At 35.6% G+C, this 23,180-nt stretch overlaps 1 protein-coding gene across 6 annotated transcripts in view; it reads right to left on the bottom strand.

Moving 5' to 3' along the window:
- LOC113509775 (golgin subfamily A member 6-like protein 22) overlaps positions 1-23,180 on the bottom strand; it is a 58,945-nt gene that overhangs the window by 5,269 nt on the left and 30,496 nt on the right. For 4 of the 6 annotated variants that reach the window (XM_052898679.1, XM_052898676.1, XM_052898673.1 and 1 more), the window contains exons 4-15: positions 17,882-18,016; positions 17,396-17,538; positions 17,146-17,307; positions 16,427-16,663; positions 15,553-15,741; positions 14,779-14,956; positions 13,832-13,996; positions 13,228-13,353; positions 12,695-12,797; positions 7,714-7,845; positions 6,645-6,776; positions 6,128-6,216 (exon numbers count right to left, since the gene is read on the bottom strand). In XM_052898679.1, coding sequence (XP_052754639.1) covers positions 6,128-6,216; positions 6,645-6,776; positions 7,714-7,845; positions 12,695-12,797; positions 13,228-13,353; positions 13,832-13,996; positions 14,779-14,956; positions 15,553-15,741; positions 16,427-16,663; positions 17,146-17,307; positions 17,396-17,538; positions 17,882-18,016 — 1,791 coding nt within the window. Of the gene's footprint in view, positions 1-6,092; positions 6,217-6,644; positions 6,777-7,713; positions 7,846-8,113; positions 10,080-12,694; positions 12,798-13,227; positions 13,354-13,831; positions 13,997-14,778; positions 14,957-15,552; positions 15,742-16,426; positions 16,664-17,145; positions 17,308-17,395; positions 17,539-17,881; positions 18,017-23,180 lie in introns of those variants that run through there. The other 2 variants (XM_052898682.1, XM_052898685.1) reach the window with 2 other exon arrangements.

Below are 23,180 nucleotides of genomic sequence, written 5' to 3'. Positions count from 1 at the left end.
GGATCTATCAACAAAATCACATAGTTATTATATAACTCGTGAAAGAATTTATGTCGTTTTCACATACAGCTTTCGTGTGCTTTAGCTGCCCGTTAACTACCTCCTTTATCTATTAGATAGATATATATTTGCATCACTTACAGCACACAAATAACATTTGATATTGGTACATAATTAAAAAAAAAAAACTCAAAAAAAACACTAGTTGGCAATGAAAGTTAGTTTAAGTGAGTTTGTTTGCTACCTTTTAATGCCTAATAGCTTAACCAGGGGGGAAAGGGATTGTTAGCAATGAAGTTAGACAGCCCCATTGCTTGCAATATTGTTGAAGTTTTAATACTGGCTGTTGACACTGAGTTTTTTTAGAACAATGTATTATTTTGAAGCTTGTTCTATGTCAGATTTTTATAAGACATGTCTCGTATTTTTTCACTAAACTTATTATTTTATATCACAAATACATATATGTTTTATTACTGCATCCTGCTATTTACAACAGGTTATGGGCCCAGCTCTGTAAGTAGAAAATTTTCACGATATTTAACAAGAGTAATTCGCCGATCTCCTTTGAAAAACTTAAAGGACGGGTGAACAATGTAGATTGAAAATTTGTTATGCAGAATGCTTTTACTTTTGAAAATATATGAAAATGTATTTGTGGATATAGTGCAAATGATAGCTTGTAACCTAAAATAAGAAAACGACTGGACGACAAGGAAAAATCATTGATTTGTGTTGAAAAAGTTTTTTTTTTTTTTTCTCATCTCATGAGAGCTAAAACTGCAAATCAAGTTTGGAATGCTCTGGAAGGTGCATATGATGACAAAGGTCTTGGTATGAGATTGAAGACGTTACGTAGTCTTTGTTCAATAAAACTGGAAGACTTTGTTGATATGGAGGCGTGTGTCGATCAAGTTTTGTTGTATGTTCTACAGTTAGTAAGTACGAATAAAACTATCGATGATGAGTTTCTTTGGGCAATTATGCTGCAAGGTTTCCCATTGGAGTACGAATCCATGACCATGGCACGTGAGCACTCGGAAATTGTAATATTAGTTGGTTTAGTGAAGACTAAATTATTACAAGAAAAGCGTTGGACAACTCGTGGTGAATCGAATGAATGCTTGTTTTCTTGGAAGAAAAGCACTTCAGCTTCGAGTACATCCGGAACGAGTGACGCGTAAGGAGACAAAGATGAGTTAAGGAATGCGAAGCAGTCTTCTTATCATAAGAAGGAACCGTGGTGCTGAAAGTGTAGACAGAAATGGCATCTTAAAAAAAGATTGTCGCAGTGAAAAGAGTTTTGTCTGGAAACTGTGTTTTGTCGATATACACTGCTAGTGCGGATACAGAAAATTCGTTGCAAATTAACTCAGGTGCCACAAATTATGTGACTGAACGGCGTGATCTGATGAATAATTTCATATCGCGTGATTGTTTAGTGGTGAAAAAGGCTTCGTTTACCGAGGCGGAGTATATAGTATTATTGGAGGCGGTAAGAGAAGCGGTGTACGTCCGTGTCTTACTCTCCGAGCTGACGGGGCATATTAACGCTATCGTAATATATTGCGGCAATCAGTCAGCGGTCAAACAGTTGCTGGTCAACATCCAGGATTAAGAGGGCGTGTTGAAGTTTTAATACTGGCTGTTGACACTGAGTTTTTTTAGAACAATGTATTATTTTGAAGCTTGTTCTATGTCAGATTTTTATAAGACATGTCTCGTATTTTTTCACTAAACTTATTATTTTATATCACAAATACATATATGTTTTATTACTGCATCCTGCTATTTACAACAAATATGCCGTATTAGGTCGACCTCCATGTGCTTCCCCTGGAAACCATCGTGAACAATTCTTGTTGAATTCGTCACGATCAACTAACTGACCTGCTCACATCCTCACCTATCATCCTTCACTGGTGCCCCGCCGGTGTATACCGATAGCGCAGGTGGGGTTACCATGCCATTATCACCCATAAAAAATACACCTGGAATTCAGCACAATTGTTTCAGAGGGGCGGGGGGGGTGTCACGATGGGCTAACTGACCTGCTTCATCCTCACCTATCATCCTTTACTGGTGCCCCGCCGGTGTATACCGATAGCGCGGGTGTATATATATATATATATATATATATATATATATATATATATATATATATTACAATAATATCAAGACTATCATATAAAGCATATGTCATAGTAATTCACATGCATACGTATTATAAATACTGTTTATAATAATAAATAATTTATATACAGGGTGTAACGCACAGGTTGGCTAAAACGAAAACAGCTGATTCAGATGGATGGTCTGAATCAGATGGCAGATTATTTTCCCGCCGGAAATGCATCGCAGCTATATAATTAACGATTCTTAGTTGTGACGCCGCGCAATGTATTTGAAATTTTACGATCCACACGACGCGCGACACCTACAGTGCGCAGTCAGTGACGCTTCTTCGTAGGTAGTTTACGTACGTTTGTGGCGTTGACTTTACACAGCTGATTCCGCGCATCGCAATAGGATTCTTATACTTTTTTTTATACAACTTAAAATGGCAAACAAGCTGACGGCCCACCTGATGGAAAGTGGTAACCGTCGCCTATAGACATGAGCAGTGCCGTGAACATAACAGAGTATACTGTTTCGCTCATGATACCCCCCATGCGTTGCCATACCTGAGGACTCAGGTGTTATTCCTCTGTACCCAGTAAACTCACGCCATATCTCACCCTTCAAACCGAAACACAGCCATGCAAACACAACTGCTTCACGGTAGAAACACGAATGGGACAGAGGTGCCCAAGCAATCGACTTTTGTACAAAGTCTCCCTCTGGTGACTATGAATATTACATTGCTATTTTTTATTTATATTTCTTTATATGATTTTATAGATTACATGATTTTAAATAAAAAAAAAAACAAAAAAAAATATTGAAATTTTTCGGAAAGAATTTCCACCGGTTTTCAGTTCAGAATAACGGTCTGAATACACTGTTTCAGTTTTTTTGTCAACCTGTCCCTTTCACGCTGTATAAGGGCCGAGCATAACTACCTGCTAATATTATTAAGCACATATAAATAAAGTTTACTTTATTATTAAATATGAATTAATTATAATAATGCAAAACAGTTTAAATTAATCATAATTTCGTAACGAATCGAATAGTAATGTGCCGAGGTGGACCTATTCGGTACTCGATTATTTTGGTCCTCGTTAAAAAAATAATCGGATCATCGAATTTGAAGACTTGGACGAGCACTTGAATAATTGTATAATAATATTTAAGTACTTCTAAAAACTTTATTATTTTTTCAATTGATTTTTGTTAAAAAAAAAAAAACAATAAAAATAATAAATGTTCAGTCAAATCGTTTCAGTTAGCTTAAGCTAATCAAGAAAAATATAATGAAACGATTTAGCAGAAACGTAAAAAAAATATAAACAACATACGACTAGAACTCGAGTACTTCAAGTATTCGAAACCTGTATTATACACATATATTATGCATTAAAATCATGTATATTAAGTACTTGATTACCTAATTATTCGAGTCAACATTCGATTCGTCCAGACTCGGTACATCACTATTTACTAGTACAATTTACGCACTGTGTACTTAGTTTTTAGAAAGAAAAAAAAAATTAAAAAAATAAGCAACATTTAAAAGCGAAACAAAGACACATGCGCTGCCCGCCAACACGTAATAAATATTTTAAACAACGTTAGAATACAGACAAACAGAAAATAATATAAATACCAATTAGAACACGTCACAAATATTATAAATGCCTGTGAACAGTTCAAAACAATATCAGTATGATTTAAAAATTACGAAATAACATAATGAATAGTTCGAAAATTTTTTATTTAGGTATCACTTCACGTTATGCAACATAGGCGTCGATTCTGTGTTACCATTTCTCTAAATCTATAACTAATAATTCTGTGTTAGGTTGATTGGAAAAAAATCTCTTTTAGTTCGTCTTTGGATACTTTGTTACTAATTTGTTAATAATACTGTGTATATTAGTGCAACAAAGAATATATATTATATATATGTATATTACTTTAAATTTTATATATATCGTAATTGTAAAAACAAATATGAACTCGATTTTTAACAGTCATAAATATTACAAATTTAGTTTATGATAAATAAAACAGTACCATAAGTTCGCGAAACTATCAAATTAAAACTTTAAGTTAATATGTTTAGAGATATGGTACCTCAGACGCGACTCCATAGAGATATATTTTTTTTAGGTTAGGTAACAAAGTGATATAGAAAGTAATATCACGTGACCATGCTAATCACCAGTTAAAACATGATCACAATCAGTTCATAAGTCACAATTTTAATATAGTTTTGTTTACATATATGCAGTTAGAATAGAACATTTAAATGAAGTATTTAATAAATTTAAAAACAAATATGAACTTTTCAATTTTAGCACAGAATTTTATAGTTATTTACGTTAAAAGTACGTGAAAATCACAGTTCCTTGTGAACACCACGTGACGATACATTTGTAATAAAAAAAAGTAAGTTAAATATACTCTGTCACATTATAATTTAATGAAATATTGAGGGGTTGTTTCTGTGCTGCCATTTCTTAAAACCTTATCTCTAAAATCCAAATTTCAATTCGATATCACAACGAAATCTTTATTTATTATAAGGACCTATATAAACTCATTTTCAAAAAGTCAAAATTATAATAATTTTAGTTTATAATGACTCGTAAAGCATTTTGCAAAATTATCAAATCAAGATATAAGATTAAGAGATAGGTTTAGAGAAATAACATGTTAGAATCGACCCTGGTCTCTAAATGAAATTAGTAACAAATCGAAACGTTCAATCTGTTATCGATTTTTATTGGGCATCAGCAAATTGTTTATAGTCGGGTCGATTTAGTTCATTTATATTTGCATTAAATTATATTGAAACAGACCGTACTTGTCAAAATTCTTGTTATGATACTTGATAACTTGTTACAGTAACAACGTCGCTACTTATTGGGTGACATCCATTTTAATAATATTTTCATTTATTTGTTTATATAGAAATATTTTGTACATCATATGTAAATGTGAAATTTTTTTGCAAAATAAATGTTGACAACATCGTAAAAATAATAATTTTATATTAAAATATCCTTTAATTATATGTTAAAAGTACTGAAAAATATGAAAATGTAAAAACGGTAAATCTTTTTTCAATGGAAACAGAGGGTATGTTAGAGATAATAATTTTTTTTTTTTTTGATGAGTGAAAATGGCATGGTAACCCCGCCTGCGCTAACGGGATACGCTGGCGGAGCACCAGTGAAGGGTGATAGATGAGAATGAAAACAGGCCAGTTAGCCCATCATGATGAATTCATCAGGAATTAACCATGATAGTTTCCAGGGGGAACCGCGTGGAGGTCGACCTGGTTGGGTATATTGTTAGCAATGGGATTCTCAGTCTCCATTACTAACAATCCCTTTCCCCCCAGATAATAATAATTATGATTAAAAATCGGTAATGTCATTATATTGACAAAACTGGAAAATAAATTTACGCAACTATCCAGAAATATCAACACATTAAAATAAATGATATTATTACTGTTTTGTAATTACTTATTTCAACTTTACTCTTTCAAAGTGTGGTAGATATTATACTTTCAATGTCCTTTACCCAAAAGTTCTATGGAAGAGATAGTTTAGCCATAGAACCGCCTTTTGTATCATTTATCATTACAAGTCACTGCATTTATTGTTTTTTTTTTAAACGGTGCAATAAAGTGTAAAAATATATATATAAATAAGTACTCTTTTTATAATATGCTTCTATCCAATATATCGATATCGATAGATATCCCAAAAGACTTAGTTATTTGACAGTGTAAATATTTCAAATCCAATAAACTGGTTGCATAGTTTTCATGCAAAAGTTGTTTTGTTCGAAGTGACGCTTTTTTTCCCGAATATATTTTTTAATTTGGACGTCACCCAATCCAACGAGGTCGCTACTGTGTCCGTATAGTTAACGCATAGACAAATATATATATATACAGTTAGTGCAATGCTCACCTAAATAGCTGTATACAGCGAGGCAGATCACATACCCTTCCGCCGGGGGGCGTCGCAGGCCGTCTCCTCCGGTTGGATGTGTTCGCAGCCGTCCGCGCGGGTTCGCGCGCCCAACTTCGGTGAGCTGCGATTAAAATTGATACGTAAACTATTTGCCGTGTGGTCCTGGCATAGAATAAGCCACCCCTTCCTTCCCCGTGTGTGTTATAAGAGGCGACTAAGGAAGGGCAAGACATGGGCAGCAGCGCCCCTCTTAAAACATCTCCAAAGCCTAAAGCCCAGTAAATTCACGCCATATCCCACCCTTCAAACCGAAACAGCTATTCAAACACAGCTGCTTCACGGTTGAAACACGAATGGGACAGAGGTACCCAAGCAATCGACTTTTGTACAAAACCTCCCTCTGGATATATCATAGACATGCGATATTAAATCAAAACGAACGATTTTAAATTTCGTTCTGTTCTTTTTTTAATTTGAAAAAGTTCGCTTCTAAGGAGGTTGAATTTTTAAAAATAGAATTCGCTTTTCCTTTTTCATAAATGCACTTACCTCTGTTCCACCAGTATCTTGGTGAGCCTGGCCACTTCTGCTCTCAATTGGTGGAGCTCTTTATCCTTGGCTCGCGCCTCCTGTTCCGCGGTGCGTTCGCGGGCGGACAGTCGCGCGCGCATGTCGTCGAAACTAAACACAGTGCAAATTCATTATGAGATTAGGGGGGTAAGGGATTGTTAGTAATGGAGACTGAGAATCCCATTGCTAGCAATATACCCAACCAGGTCGACCTCCTCGCGGTTCTCCCTGGAAACTATCATGGTTAATTCCTGATGAATTCATCATGATGGGCTAACTGGCCTGTTTTCATTCTCATCTATCACCCTTCACTAGTGCTCCGTCAGCGTATTCCGTTAGCGCAGGCGGAGTTACCATTCCATTTTCACCCATAAAAAAAATTCATTATGAGAAGGGGCGGGGGGAATTAGTAATGGGGATTAATAGTCCCATTATATCTAATAATAGACCCTGTCGACCTCTACGTGGTTTTGTCCTGGAAACTATTGTGGTTGATTTCACCAGGGATTTTGTCACGATAATGATGAAGTCGCGATAATTGACTTATCGCCACGACTTCATCCTCTCTTAACATCCTTTGCTAAAGGGGAAGGGATTGCTAGTGATGGAAGCTAAGAGCCCTATTGCTAGTAATACAACCAAACCAGGTCGACCTGCACGTGGTCCTCCCCGTAAATCATCGTGCTGAATTCCAGGTGTATTCATCACGATGGGCTAACTGACCTGCCTTTTCATTCTCACCTATCATCCCTCACTGGTGCTCCGCCAGCGTATACCTGGGTACGTATATATGGGTTACTATTCCATTATAATCTATTACAAAAAAAAAAGAAATATGGAACGATTATGCAAAAAGTTTTTAGAGGTAGTTTTTTTTTAATAAATAAATATTTTATTTTAATGGCAACCATAGCCAATAGACATGAACAGCACTGTTGACATAGCAAAACAATACTATGACACAATAGTACTTCTCATTTGCCACCATTTTTGAGATGTCCACTTGATAGAAAACTATAAAAATATGTAATCAAAATATTATACTTACAGTTTCCTCAAACAAGCACATTTCCTAGTCAAATGTTCTATCTGGTCTTTGCCCGCCCTCTCCACTTGCCGTAATTTCGTTGTATCTTCTGACCTCTTCTCCCTTAGCTCCTTCTCTCTCGCAAGTGCCTCTCTATGGTTAGTGAAAGGTTTCAGGGAAAACTCATTTTGTTTAAACGGAACGCAAGCTGTTCTCATAATGGTATATTAGATTTAAAAAAAAAAATATATAAGGGTCGTTATAGCTGTATGTATAGTTTGGTTGTGTCCGAGTGAGTTTTGGCGGGAAATAAAATAAAAAAACTACTTTTAAAAAATATTGTTATTTTTTTTAATTAAACATTTTTATAATGTTTCACAACCAATTCTTTTTTTTTATAAAAACAAAGTATAAAAATGAAAAAAAAAATGTACAAGCGGTTTTTTAAAGCGACAAATGACGTATGAATGAGTATAAACATAGCTATGTATGAGTAATATATTAAATTAATTACATCAGAATATCACATATATAATTTTATTATGAACAAAAATAATAATGAGCAAAATATTCTCGAATGATGACTAGATTAATTATTTTAAAATATAAAATTAACAAATATTCTACTAAATTTTACTGAACAACGTGTTATCTTGCGAAAGTCTATATCTCTGGTTATTTAATTAGGATTATTTTGTTTAATTCCGCTAACATTAGTATGTGTACGAATGCCAACACTTAAAGATTGACTTATAAATTAAATAATATTGCAGTTACAGTGGTGGTCAACCTTCAACTGTAAGGGGGAAGGGATTGTTAGTAATGCGGACTACAATTCCCAGTTATTACCCAGTTATTATTGGTATTCCAATATACCCTGTCTGGTCGACTTCCACGTAGTCCCCCTGGAAACCATCGTGCTGAATTCCAAGTGTATTCATCACGATATGCTAACTGATCTGCCTTTTCATTTTCACCTACCATCTCTCACTGGTGCTCCGCTAGCGTATACCGTTAGATTTGATTATCCCTATCAGCTCAACCTTCACATGGTCCCCCTGAAATTCCTGGTGTATTTATCACGATCGGCTAACTGACCTGCCCTTCCATGTTCACCTATCATCCTTCACTGGTGCCCCGTCAGCGTATAACAGCACAGGCGGGGTTACCATTCCATTATCATGCATTAAAAAAATCTTTGAGTGTTGGCAGTCACTCACATACTAATGTTAGCGGAATTAAACAAAATAATTATAATTAAACAATCAGTGTTAAAGTTAACTGAAGTGGGAATACATATTTATAACACTTGATTTTAGTTAACCACTGTCCAATATACAATAAATATATAGTTTTTTTCGTAGCAGCTAATGGATAATTGAATTAATTATTATGTTTATTATAAATTTGTAATTTTTGTTTAAAAAAAATTTATAACATTTAATGTACTGTTTTTATTAACTGAAAATTTATTAAGTGAATTTTTACTAATATAATAAATAATATTGTAAGTGAGTTTGTTGCAAGTAAAACAAGAAATGTTATTACAGAGAAATATATAATATTAATACAGAAACTCAGTGTTTTGCTCTTATCAGGGATACTTTACTATGACACGCTCACGAAAATTCCGATCGTCCGTTCGTCTGTCAAGACCCTTTTTCTCAGCAACGCGTGGAGGTATCAAGTTGAAATTAATATCATATACTCAGGTCTGCGATCTCTTGAAGCAGTGACAAAGTCGAGCTTCTAAATCGACGCAACCAAAAGATACGGCCGTTTGTGTTCCATTTATATCGCATATTTTGACATTCGCAAAGGGAATCAAAACCTATAGGGTGCTTCCCGTTGACCTGGAACCATGAAATTTGGCAAGAAGCAATGCCATGTAGCACAAGTAAAGGAAAAAATTCGAAAACTGTAAATTTGTTTTTATTTCTCAAATAAACAAATTTTAACTTGACGATTTTGTACGTAATCCTCGTTTAGCGAATCCGACTCGCACTTAACCGGATTTTTATGTATTAGTATTCTTTTATTTCTTTTTTTGAGTATGCTTTTTTTTGTATCTAAAGTTATTTGTTTGCTGTAAGTAATGCAAGTAAATTATATATCTATCTATCTAAATTTATTTAAATGAGAGTTAATTTTAATTATCGATTTTAGGGATCTAGATTCTCAATTTTCAGTTAAAAAAAAAACAGTACAATCCCATTCGGCAGTATTATAAAAACATTCAGTTAATCTTTACTTTATTATTAGATATTTTGACGATAATATAAAAAATTAGTGCGAGCGAGAGGAGGAACGTGGCAAGAGTGAGACGAGGCGAGCTGGTGGCGCCGAAGACTGCACCCGCTGCGACCAACGCGGCCAGCGCGGTATATCTGTTACCAAATTATGATGCCTTGGTACATAGAATTAAAGATATTTCAGAAATATATGAATGGAGTTTGGACCCAGTTAATGGTACTTTATATAAAGCTAGCGACCCGCTTCGGCTTCGCACGGGTGCACTGTTTGTTTGTGTAGCTTTTAAACTGTACAACATATTTTAGTAAGGCTGGTATTTTGGCGCGTGTAAAATTTATTTTACTTTTAACAAGAAAAATCTACTTTTTGGCTGAGATATTAAACTTAAATATATGTATAGTGTCGCGGACTTTTTTGTAAAGCTAAAAGTAATAAATATATTTTTGCCATACATTTTATTCCTTTATTTCAAACCGTTCCGGCAGCGCACCGCCATATTGTAGACTTTTTGCTCACTTCGATTACATTTATTGTGATTAATTATTGAAAATATATATTTGCCCAAATAAAAAGTAGGCTATAGCACTCAGGGATAATATACCTTTGTAACGGTGAAAGAATTTTCAAAATCAGTAATATCGGAGGTTACCCCGAACATCCAAACTCACTAACTTTACCTCTTTACAATAATATTAGTATAGAAAAGGGAATCTTGATTGTATTTCAATCTATAATATCTTTTCTCACAATTTTACTTTGTTTTTTAAATTTATCTTTCTTGAGACTTTGTACAAAAGTCGTTTGCTTGGCCACCTCTGTCCCATTCGTGTTTCTACCGTGATGCTGTTGTGTTTGCATGGCTGTGTTTCGGTTTGAAGGTTGGGATATGGCGTGAATTTACTGGGTACAGAGGAATAACACCTGAGTCCTCAGAAATGGCAACGCATGGGGGGTATCATGGGCGAAACAGTATAGTCCATGGTACTGCTCATGTCTATAGGCGACGGTTACATAAAAAAAAAAATTTAAATAAATACATAAATTATTGACTTGATTTGAAATCTCTCTATAGATATAAAACATTGTTTTCATTAAGAAGATCATATTCGTCATTTTACGCATTGATTTCAACATTATTTTTGAAATATTAAATTCTTATTTTGTGCTAGAATAATGTAACAATTTTTTTATTTCGTTCAGACTTTTACTTTACATTAACATGGCATGTGTCTTGAAATAAGTGTAAAAAATTAATCGAAAATAGTTCTTATGCTAATAAACTACGTAATATATAAAATTTAATCTATTTTCACCATAATCTTTAATTTTTTCAATTTAATAATGCGCCGCTTACTCGGTTTCTTTCGGTATTTCTCGGTTTGCCCAATGGTTGACTAGTAGAGAACACTGTCCGGTGTTAAGTCCACCAAATGTGCATAGAATTTCACTGTGCATTTAAAGTTTAAATATTTTTTTTTCTCAAGATTCTGAGTTACTATACAATAACTGGGCCCATAACAAAACAGTTCTATTATTTATTTGAGTATAAAAAAAAAATATAATTTTGCAGCAAACTAAAATTGTTCACTTTCACATTTATTTATCTATCTCACTGAATAACCCTAGAATTGTCTATGGGGTATTTATTGTAAAATTACTGGTACTAACGATATTTAAATCTAACCCATAATCTAGAATGCATTAGGTTTAAAATTACGTTATCAATAATTTGCTGCAAAGATAGCTGATTTTTACGATAAACTTAAAATTTCTACTGTACAAAAATTATAAGAAACGGACTCTAGCTAAAAGAATTCCTAGAAATGTCATATGACGTGAATACAAAGATATTGATATCGATTTATCTTAAAATTAAGATACCAGAAAATTAGAGAACGTAATGAAAAGTATGGATTACAAAGATTTAATTTAATTTAAATAAGTTTTAAACTATTATATTTCTTGATCTGAAAATGTTATTAAAATACTGCCTTTTGGACTGCTATTTTTTGTGATGAAGCCATAATGACAATGAAACAGAGTGAATTAATGATTGATTTTGTGTGAATTACAAATGATTGTTGGTATACTGTTAATAAAAAGGATGTTACAATTGGTGGCGTTTGACCAAGAACTAAAAATTAAGTAGACAAACTATTTTTTTACAAGCTATTTTTAGACATTTTTCTTATTATTATTTATATAGTCTTCCAGTTAGTAGTGAAAAAGTTAATAGAATTGTAACTAAACTTAAATAAAATTCATATTTGAATCTGTCTTGTACTAGTTAAAGAAATACAGTTTATTCTTGGTGAAACTAAGTCAACACGCAATGGTAATATGGTAGCCAAATTGAGGTCCAAAAGACAATATTTTCTACTATTAGTAAAAATCATTTACAAGTTTTTAGGTACAATTATTGGGATTACAGGACTCCAATTTCGCTACCAATCGTATTTGGTTTACTAAATTTGTTAGCAACAATATGTCGACAAAATACTTGATTAGATGTAAATTTTCAATAGTATGAAAAAAGGTTTTTAAACATAAATATGATTAAAAAAAGGAAGTATTAATAGAAATAGTTATAGGTACGTATGTGATTAAAAATAAGCATATTATGAATGCGTGATAATGTAACCAAATAATTTGCAAATATTATGAAATGGAATGGTGACCATGCACAAATGTGTCGTCTATATATACAATTATGTACATTTACAGTGCAAAGTAAAACTTTAACACTAACCTCAACTCTTGCTCTGTAACTGCTAATGTTCGCCCGCAGGCAGCCGCTTTCACTGCTAGATTATCAAAATCTGAAGATTTGGACTGAACTTGCGATTTGAGTTCTGTAATTTGTATTTGATAATATGTCTTCGTAAGTGCAAGATTCTTAATATTTTCACCGCTTTAATTTTTAGGTATTAACGATTAGCATGATTATTTAATTATTAATAGATTTGTTATCAGCCATCTTATTTCTGGGAAATTAATGAACTCATGGTGCTTTGTCGTTTCCGACATTTTTTTTTATATTTTACAATTAAATAAAAAAAATAACATGAAATTTAATTCAAAATGAAAATAATATTGTCTTATTCTCTTTTACATAAAATAAATAAATAGTTTTTATTTACAAAAACCTTATAGTTTAGTAATAAACTGTTAAGTCAGTTTGTTTTAAAATAAATTCTGAATTAATATGAAAGAAAGATATCCCTCTAATAGTTAAAATAAATATGTAAGAGGTTTTAGTTAATTTAGGACTGGGCTTATAACCTGCAATTTCCTCCAAGAGCTCTTTCTCCCTTTTAACTCTCTCTTCTTCTCCTTCTTGCCGGCATTCCGTCTTCATGCGTGTAAGACAACTTTCTTTATCGGTCATAAATTGTTCCCATTGTTGCTCTGAAATTTTATTTAAAGTCAAATTATTTTAATTTTGTTTTATATCAATTTCAATGTACTTTAAACTAATTTAAACAACGAGAAGCGTTAATTAAAAATAGCGTGTTTTTTTTAACAAGTAAAGTTAAGGTGTCAAGATATCTTCGGCAACTCTAAACAGATTTTGTGTCTTTTAATTACTAACTAGCTTTTTCCCGTAGCTTTACCTGTGATCGTAAATCAGTATTATAAAGGGTATTGTGTTAAGTTAGGTTATAATTTACCTGTATATCAAATTTCAAAATCATTAAACTTTTTTAAGATTGATTGAATTACAAATTTGTAAACAGTATCTTTGCACACTTTCACATAAATATTAGTAGGAGATAAGAGAACGTGACAAAAAGAGGAAAAAAAGAAGACATTTTCATTTGCTAAATCATCATGGCTTTCCTGTGGTTTTTATTAAAAGTTAAGAGTTCTGCAGCATTCATCGTACCCATTTCAAGTCGGTGTTGTTCCTTCAATTTGTTGACTTGATCGAGCCTCTCCGATACCAGTTTCGCTCGGGTCGTTTCTAGAAGCTGCTTAGCCTCACCAGCCGCTGTGGCTGCTTCCTCCTCTACTTGACGAAGTTTAGTTGACCATTCTTCTATTAAACGTTCTGTAAATATTCGGTTTTAAACTTATAGGTCTAGTTAACAGTATAGATTTAATTCTATTTCTCGAGTGCTACCTATCGAGTGGTGGCTCCACTGAAACTCCACAGCGCTGCAGCAACATGCTGCAGCTTAAGCTCAATGGGATCAATGTATAAAGTTGTCATTAATTTTACCAGAGAGAGACTTTGTACAAAAGTCGATTGCTTGGGTACCTCTGCCCCATTTGTGTTTCTACCGTGAAGTAGATGTGTTTACATGGCTGTGTTTCCGTGTGAAGGGTGAGATATGACGTAAATTTACAGGGCACAGAGGAATAACACCCGAGTCCCCAGGAATGGCAACGCATGGGGGGGATTCATGGGCGAAACAGTATATTCTGTTATGTCCACGGTACTGCTCATGTCTATAGGCGACGATTACCACTTTCCATCAGGTGGGCCGTCAGCGTGTTTGCTTTCTAAGTTGTATAAAAATGTGTATATGTTTTGTAGCTGACTAAATTTTTTTTTTATATACTTCGAATATGGGTTTCTGTTGCTAAGCAGTTGCGTTTGGAACCATGTTTCGGTTTAAAGGATATATGACAGTGAAATTATGAGGTACGCAAGGTACGAAGGTAACATCTTAGTCCTTAGAAATGGCAACTCAAAGAAGGGTACTTATGGATTTATGGACACAATGGATTAAATTAAAAAGAGGAACGATTGAGTTTCTTACAGGTTATTTTGCCCTTTCTCTTAAGTTCACGTGGATTCTCCCTTCCTTTTTTATCAGCGGTACCAACCTTTTTCCTTCTCGAATCGCTCAGTCATCTGTTCTATATTGTTGGCATAGTTTATATCCGCCTTGTCCAGCAGGTGCCTCAACTGCAGAATGTCCCAGTCGGCCTTGCTGTGGGCTTCTGCTATTTCTTTCTCGAACTGCGACTCTTTGCTTGCTAGAACTTCTTTGAGGTTTTCGAACTAGAAGTGATATAAATAAAGTCTTGAATTTAATGTATTGGCATTAGAATCAATAGACTTGTTGGTTAGTGGTGACACTCACAGTTTTGTTTCTAAATGTGGTTATACCACTTAAATGTACTCTTTTTCCCCTTCAGACCCCGTAAAGGTTTCTTAAACCCTTCTTTGCATAATGGTGGAAATTTCCATTATTTATTTATTACATCCTCCATGGGTGAGTCTTACAGTCTTCCAATACGCTTACCCAGGAAAGCATGAGTACAATAACATATAGTAAAAAGGAATATTACACAAAAATAACAAAAATAATAATACAAAAACATTGAATGCTTGAAAATTATTTAAAAGAACAAGTTCATTTTAAGTTGATCGTCTATGGATACCTTTTTAATATCCATTGCAGAAAAAAAAAACATAGCTGTCAAATTTATTTTTTTAACCATTTCTCCTTTAATTTTGAACATCTTGATTTATTTCACCAATAAAGAAATTAAACAAAGAAGGGTTAAATAGGTATGGAATGGTAACCCGATAGTGCTATCGGTATACGCTGCGAGGTACTAGGGCAGATGATAGGTGAGGATGAAAGCGCGTACCCGGGTGGTGACCTCCCGCAGCTTGCGGTCGGCGCTGCGCGCGCGCTGCTCGGTGTCGGCGCGCAGCTGCGCGAGCGCGGCGCGCGTGCGCTCGGCGTGCACGCGCTCCAGCGCCGCGCGCGACGCCGCCTGCTCGCCGCGCACGCGCTCCAGCGCCTCCGAGTGCCGCTGCTCCAGCCGCTGGATGCTCTGCGAGCGGCGGCGGCGCGTCAACAGACCGGCCAGGGGGCTCATTAGAAAATTACCACGTGACTACCGACTGACTCGTTTTCTCCACGTTTCAAGTGATAATTTAAAGGACAACCTAACATTTTTATAGATTAAATGAAGCCACTCTGCAAATTAAAGTCTCTTGAAATTGGATTGTAGTCATGAGATTTTAAAAGGCGGTAATAAATTTAAAACTAAATTTATTTAAAAAAAAACTGATTAGTTTTAAACGTTCGTAATAAGCCCCTAGGGTCATTATCAGACAGACAGAGACCCATTTAAGAAATTATCGAGATTCTAACAATTTTATTTGAATGTTTTATATTAAATGAGTATATCCATGTGTAAATGTTCTATGTATATAATCACCTAATTCGTAAGTTAACGATATTTTTAAACACATTTAATTGTAATTCGTATGAAATATATCGTTGTGTGCGACGCAAAATAGTGCAACAACTTAAAATCAGTCGTCAGTCGTTTGTTTCTATCCGGCTCGAAGGATCATCAAATGTATATCTTTAAATTAAGATATTCTTCTAAACTATTATACATCAGGAAACTATCGTTAATGTAATTAAAATTTTCAAAAACAATTGAATTATTTTTAATGTTCCTGCATAGAATTTAATTGACAATAACGAAATAATCTTAAAGCACTAACCTGCAAATACCGTTCCTCCTTCTCTTTGCCAATTCTAGTCTCTTTATCTAGCACTTCCTTTAGCCTGTGCACTTCCAACTTCAACGCTTCTTCCCTCGTCTCCACCTTTTGCAGTTGAAGAGTGAGGGCTTCCACTGATCTCTGTTGTTCCGTTGCTAGGCCCCTCAGTTGTTGTAACTCGGCGATGTGTGCAGGCGATGGGGGGGAGGCTTTTAGTTGTTCTACTGTATCTGCAAGCTGAGGACAAGTGTAAGAATATAAATTCTATATTAAAAGCTATAATCGTCCGGAAGAATAACGTGAGGTAATAGTTACTTAAACTAAAACTAAGTTTTTTTAATTGATGAAAATGATAACCCCATAGACGAAGGTTTAGTAACTCCATCTGCGCTGTTGGTATTCGCTGTGTGCGGTACCAGGGAAGCATGATGAGTAAGGATGAAGGTCAGTTGGTCTATCGTCATAAAGTTATCAGGCATTTTAACAAGGTTGGTTTTTCAGAAGGACTATGTGAAAGTCGACCAGACAAGGTGCAAGGCAGGCATTTTGGAGTAAATATTTGTATGAAATACATAAGTCGCCTTCTAAGAATTTCTGTTGTATCCTCTAGTAGTATTATTATCTTCTAGTACTTTCTCTATTAGTTTTTAACCTATGTAATTATTTCTCTTTACTTGTTAATATAAGGTATATGTAAGGTAAGTAAATAATAATTTTACCTCTTTCTTTTGTTTCTCCGCATCCCGGGCTTTCTTCTCCAGCTCTCGCATCTTCCATTCGCAATCGGCCAACATCCGCTCGGCTCGTGCGGCCGCTTGCGAACGTGCCGACTCGTGCGCAGATCGCCATTTCGCTGTATTCGCTTCCGCTGCTGCTATTGCCTGATATTAAAATAAAGACAACTTTAATATGTTAGCAACAAGGTTGCTTTTTATTGGTGTAAATGTTCTGTAGTACAATAGTTCACACCTCTTGGGCTTTCTGCTCTTGTAAAACTTTCTCCTGCTCCAATCTATCCTTGTCTCGCTCTAACGCCAACACTCGAGACTCCAATTCCGCTCGTCGTGTCAAAGCATCGTCTAGTTCAGATCTTAGCTGACGGAGTGATTCATCTGCGAAGGAAATAGTCAATCCAAAATCAGGCTAAATAGTGCAAGAAGTAGAACAGAAAAAGCCGGGAACACCCGGAATAGAATAGGCCACCCCTTCCTTGCCCGTGAGTGTAAGAGACAACAAAGGAAAGTTAATGGGTATTAGCGTCCCTCTTTAAACATCACCAAAGCCTAACTGCAGTTGCCAATCCATCTGCCAAGCATAGCAACTACTGGAAAAAACTCTTTCTCAGGAGAAAGTCCTATGTTCAGCAGTGGACAGCTAACTGCTATTATAAATAATAACAGAAAGCAGAAAGAAGATTATATTCTTTTGACATTTATAAGAACAGTTCAAACCAACCATTTCGTCTTTGCAACTGCTGTGCTAGGTCTGCAGAACAGCTCCTGGCTGCTGTGAGCTCCTCTTCCAGAGATCGGCTCCGCTGTCGCACCAGCTCTGACTCTTTGTACGCGGATGCTAGTTCGCATTTTAAATCTGTAATACAAACATTGTATATTTTAGTATATATATATATATAATGAGAGATTGAATTATGCTATTACGCCAAGCAAGTTTTTTTAACGGATTAAATGAAATTGTAACCCCACCTGTGCTATTGGTTTATGCTAGCGAGGTACCAATGATGGATGATTGGTCAGGATGAAGCAGATCAGTTGGCCCATCGTAAAGAATTCAACAAGAATTAATCACGATGGTTTCCAGGAAGAACTGCGTGTAGATCAAACTGACAGAATATGTTATTTGTAATGGGGCAGCTAGGTCTTATAAACAATCGCAATTTTGGAAATCTAGGCGTGGACATCCATTCTGACCAGTTGTCGATCGCTTATTGAGTCCAGTCGAACTTACTTGGTCCCTATTAGAAGTACAGAGTAATGGAGCGTTGACAATTCTGGATTGATAGTGTGTTATTGGTGCAGTGTGGTCCCGGCATAGAAGGGGCCACACCTTTTTTTCCCGTGAGTATCGTAAGAGGCGACTAAGGAAAAATTGTCGAGGGATGAACAGTGTAAATGTTAAAACATCACCAAAGCCTAACTGCGGTTGCCAACCCACTTGCCAAGCGTGGCTACTACTGGCAAAACGCCCTTTATCGGAGAGCACCTTTATAGCAGATCAACAGTGGAGAGTTAAAGGGTGATATAATGATATGAGTCTTAACAGCCGTAGTTTTGGAAATAAGATTAGATGAATGTGGTAGAAGATAGGGCCGAAGTAATAGAGAGAAGGCCTATATCTGAAAACAGTGGGCCTACCATGAAGTGTTTTCCGAAATTTCGGGCCCGAACGAAATACAAATATGATATTAAAATTACATAATACATACAGTTTAAAGATGTTAAAAATGTTAAAATATCATTCCTTTGGACTTTTATGGTAGGATTTATGACGAACGAAATGTTAAGCTCCATTTACTGGGCCGATTTCGGTATGAACAATAACTCGAAATTGAGTCCGAAAATTCGGAATTTCGTTTCATGGTTGACACCCTGATGTAACAATGTGCTGCGATACTGTTATAGATTCACTGATAAACGTATATAGCTCGTGTTAATCTCGACCCGCGAATCAAACGATCAGATAATCTCGTCTAAATTTAACCCTTGCTCTGTGTTCTGCGTTCCTAGGGCCAGATAAGCTAAGATTTGTATCAGCAATGCAATAAGAATTTGCAATCATTGCATCGTTGTTTGTAAGATGATACTGCTTTTAATAACTCATCATCATCATCATCATCCGTTAACTATCTACCGCTGAACATAGGCCTTCATCTAGGGGGGATTTGCTAGTAATTGCCACATGCTTGGCAAGCGTGTTGGTAACAGGATTAGGAGTTGATTTAAGAGCGACGCTGCTGCATATTCCTCGACCATAGTCACTTCTTACGACAGCCACGGGAGAGGAAGAGGTGACCCATTCTATGCCGGGACCACACGGTTGCGAAATAGTTAAGATTTATTGGCGGAAATGATTCAGTGGGAATTTAGTTTATCCAGATATTTTTATTGGCAACGAGTAAGTATGTAAACCGGTTATTTTCCAAGATGTAGATACTAGGCGAACATAATTGTAGAGGCAGCGGTTTGAAATGATTTAAAACAATTTTAAAACAGTTTAAATACCAGTGATTCGCTTTTAGCGTACACCCATCCGGTATTCGCTGAAAGAACGACAGTTCGTGCGTTCGTTAATTAGAGGAAAGATTAGTTGAAGGCCGCGACAGTGTTCCGGATTCGATCCCGTGGGATGTTGTATTTTTTCGATGTAAAATATTAATGACAGTTCTATTTTTTTTCTTCATCCTTTTTGCAGAATAGGCAAAGAGAACAAAGCCCATACAGCCTAGTCTGGTGTCTGGAAGAAAATTACTACAATTGTCTTTTATGGATTTTTTAGCTAGATATTAAATCTTCTTGATTGTTTGTATTTTTAATGAAAATATACGTAGAAAGATAATTCTTAACATTGTTTAGTTGTTCTGTAGTGCAGCGCGGAAACTCTGTTATGAAATTAAAAATGGCTGTCTGTACCTTTCTTTGTACTGAGACTTTGTGTAAAATGTCTTAATTTATGCTATCATAGACAGAGAAGGCCAAGTTAATAATCTATGATGCCTATAAATATTATAGAATATTATTGTTTCCATAGATTAAGGGTAGGGCCTGCATTACAATGCCACCCGAGGCGTATCAACTATTTGTCACTCACTGGAGAAGAACTAAGCATAGTTTATGAAATGATATTTTGCTATACAATTGCCTAGTTTTTAATGCAACGTTGAAAATTTAAAAGAATTTTATTATTTTATCGTAAAATACTGACAGCCTACTAAATGGATAACGGTAACCATCGACTACAGGGGTAGGGGATTTTTTATTTATTTATTCATTCAACATGGTGGGCCAACTGAGCTGCATTCATTCTCACCTATCATCTTCAACTAGTGCCTCGTCGGTATATACTGATAGTGCGGGCGGTTTTTTTTTTGGTGTTTGAAAATGGTATGGTAACCCCGCCTGCGCTAACGGGATACGCTGGCGGAGCACCAATGAAGGGTGATAGATGAGAATGAAAACAGGCCAGTTAGCTCATCATGATGAATTCATCAGGAATTAACCATGATAGTTTCCAGGGGTAACCGCGAGGAGGTCGACCTGGTGGGGTATATTGCTAGCAATGGGATTCTCAGTCTCCATTACTAACAATCCTTTTCTTCCCAGGGAGACTTAGTTCAAAAGTCGATTGCTTGGGTACTTTTGTCCCATTCGTGATTCTACCGTGAAGCAGTTGTGTTTGCATGGCTGTGTTTTACTGTAATTTACTAGGTACAGAGGAATAACATCTGAGTCCTCAGGAATGGCAACGCATGATACCCCATCGACGAAACAGTATATTCTGTTGTGTCCATGGTTTTGCTCATGTTTATAGGCCACGGTTGCCACTTTCTATCAGGTGGGCCGTCAGCTTGTTTGCTATTCTAAGTTGTATAAAAAAAAAGCCAGGCACCGGACGAGTGGGAAAGAAGTACTCATGTAAACTTTTTTACTAAGTTTCTCTTTGGTTAATTTCTCACTAATTTAAACTAATGTAGTTTAATTTCAAAGTACCCCCCCTAACCCCCCATTGTTATGGGGTTAAAAACCATTAAACTGTATTTGCAGTATGTACATAAAAGATACGTTACTAGGACAACATACTTTAAAAATAATATCTCTTTGTTTAACGGTTAAAAAGTATGACAATTTCATATACCGCAATACCTAATGCGATACTAGGATAACATAAAACAATGAAAGATTTTGCTAGAGAAGCACTCTACATACATACATACATATCTGTCACGCCTGTCTCCCATTAGGGTAGGCAGAAACAATGGAACGCCAAATGCTTCGATTCAAACAGACCTCTTTCGCTTCCTCTACATTCATCAATCTTTTCATACACGCTCGCCGGTTACGGGTACTTTTAATTTGGCCTATTTGGTCGACATACGTCCGTCTAGGGCGGCCCCTACCGACATCTCCATTCATTCTTGCTCGATAAATCTCTTTCGTAATTCTTCTTTCATCCATCCTCTCCAAATGACCAAACCAACGCAACATTCCTTTTTCGATTGTTTGTCACTACATCGTCTTTCAGTCCACACTTCTCTCTAATCACACTGTTTCTTACTCTATCTTTTAAAGTAATACCACACATACTTCTCAAAGCTCTCATCTGTACAGCATTTGTCTTACTTTCATGCTTGTTCTGCCATACCAACGATTCGCTTCCATACATGAGTGTTGGTGTCAGTACTCCTTGAATTGTGGCAAGGCGAGCTTTGCTCGATACATTTTTACTTGACATAATCGAGAGCGGTGCACCGTTAACACTAGAAGCATTATAGGTATTCAAATATGTACTATCTATGCAGAAATACGGTTTCATGGGAGTAAGCCCTTTGTTCAAAGACTTCTGAGTAGATACCTATACTTAGATGCCAAAACAATTTTTATTACTGTATGACAACAAAGAAATCATCAGTGTACGTCATTGTTTATTTCAAGATAAAGGAAAGAGTTTATTTCTGGAATTCACTTTCGTCGAAAAGCGCGCTCGAATGTGTTTTTGGCAGTTGTTTTTATTATTAGACCAATGTTTGTTTTATCACATCTAAATATAGCGGCTGAAGGTCGCGGCTGTAACTTTATAATGTGTATTAATATTTTATATGCACCCTTTTATGTGTTCCTAGTACTTATGGAGAAGTTGTGGGTGGCCTATTGCTTATGGTGTATTTAATATGGTATTGATTGATTGATTATGAAGCTATAAAATTTGCTTTTTTCTGCTGATCTTTATTGACGCGGAAAAAGAAATAGCGAAGTGTGAGTCGGATCCACGTTCTGTGAATCCTATGTCCCTTGACGAGCGAAATGATGATTTTACGGACATAAATTATTTTTTCTCAAACATGCTTGGAAATGTGAGCATTATTTTGACAATCTTCTTCGAGATAAATCAAAATTGCCGTACTGTCCAAGATACATGCGGGCAGCGGCCAGCAAAAGTTGTATAAAAATCCATATCTGTCGTGTTTTGCGGCCAGATAAATTACTATGTAAACTCATATCTGTCCTGTAATTTAAAATGGAATGATCTTTTACTGAAACATGGCTACCAAGGAGGTAACTAATAAAAGGTTTTATTTAAATTTCGAATTGGCTTGCAAATAGAAAGCTGTTTATTGAAAAAAAACAAAGGAACATTATGGCGCGTGAAAAATTATTATTGTTCGTTATTCGTCATTGAATTTAAAAAGTAAAATTGTGTTTTTGATTTCCGCGCATTGTTTGAGAAAAGTACTATACAAGCCTTCGCCACAACTATGCATTGATGGACTCACGTATGTGTGCCTCGGCTGTGCCTTGGCCCACATTTACACGTTCGTTCATCAATACCTCAGTTGCTGGCCGCTGCAGTAATGTACTATTTATTTCACCTCTGTACTAGCATTATCCCGAGGCTATGTTCAATATAAGGATATAATTTCTCTGTGTAAAGGATTTGCTGTTGCATGTCAGTTTTTTTTTTATGGGTGATCATGGTATGGTAATCCCGTCTGCGCTATTGGTATACACTGGCGGGGATCCAG

The sequence above is a fragment of the Galleria mellonella genome, unplaced genomic scaffold (assembly GCF_026898425.1).
Source record: "Galleria mellonella isolate WM207_F2 unplaced genomic scaffold, CSIRO_AGI_GalMel_v1 utg121, whole genome shotgun sequence".
Lineage (NCBI taxonomy): Eukaryota > Metazoa > Arthropoda > Insecta > Lepidoptera > Pyralidae > Galleria > Galleria mellonella.
The sequence above is the reverse complement of the archived record's forward strand: the minus strand, read 5'-3'. Positions and strand labels throughout refer to the sequence as shown.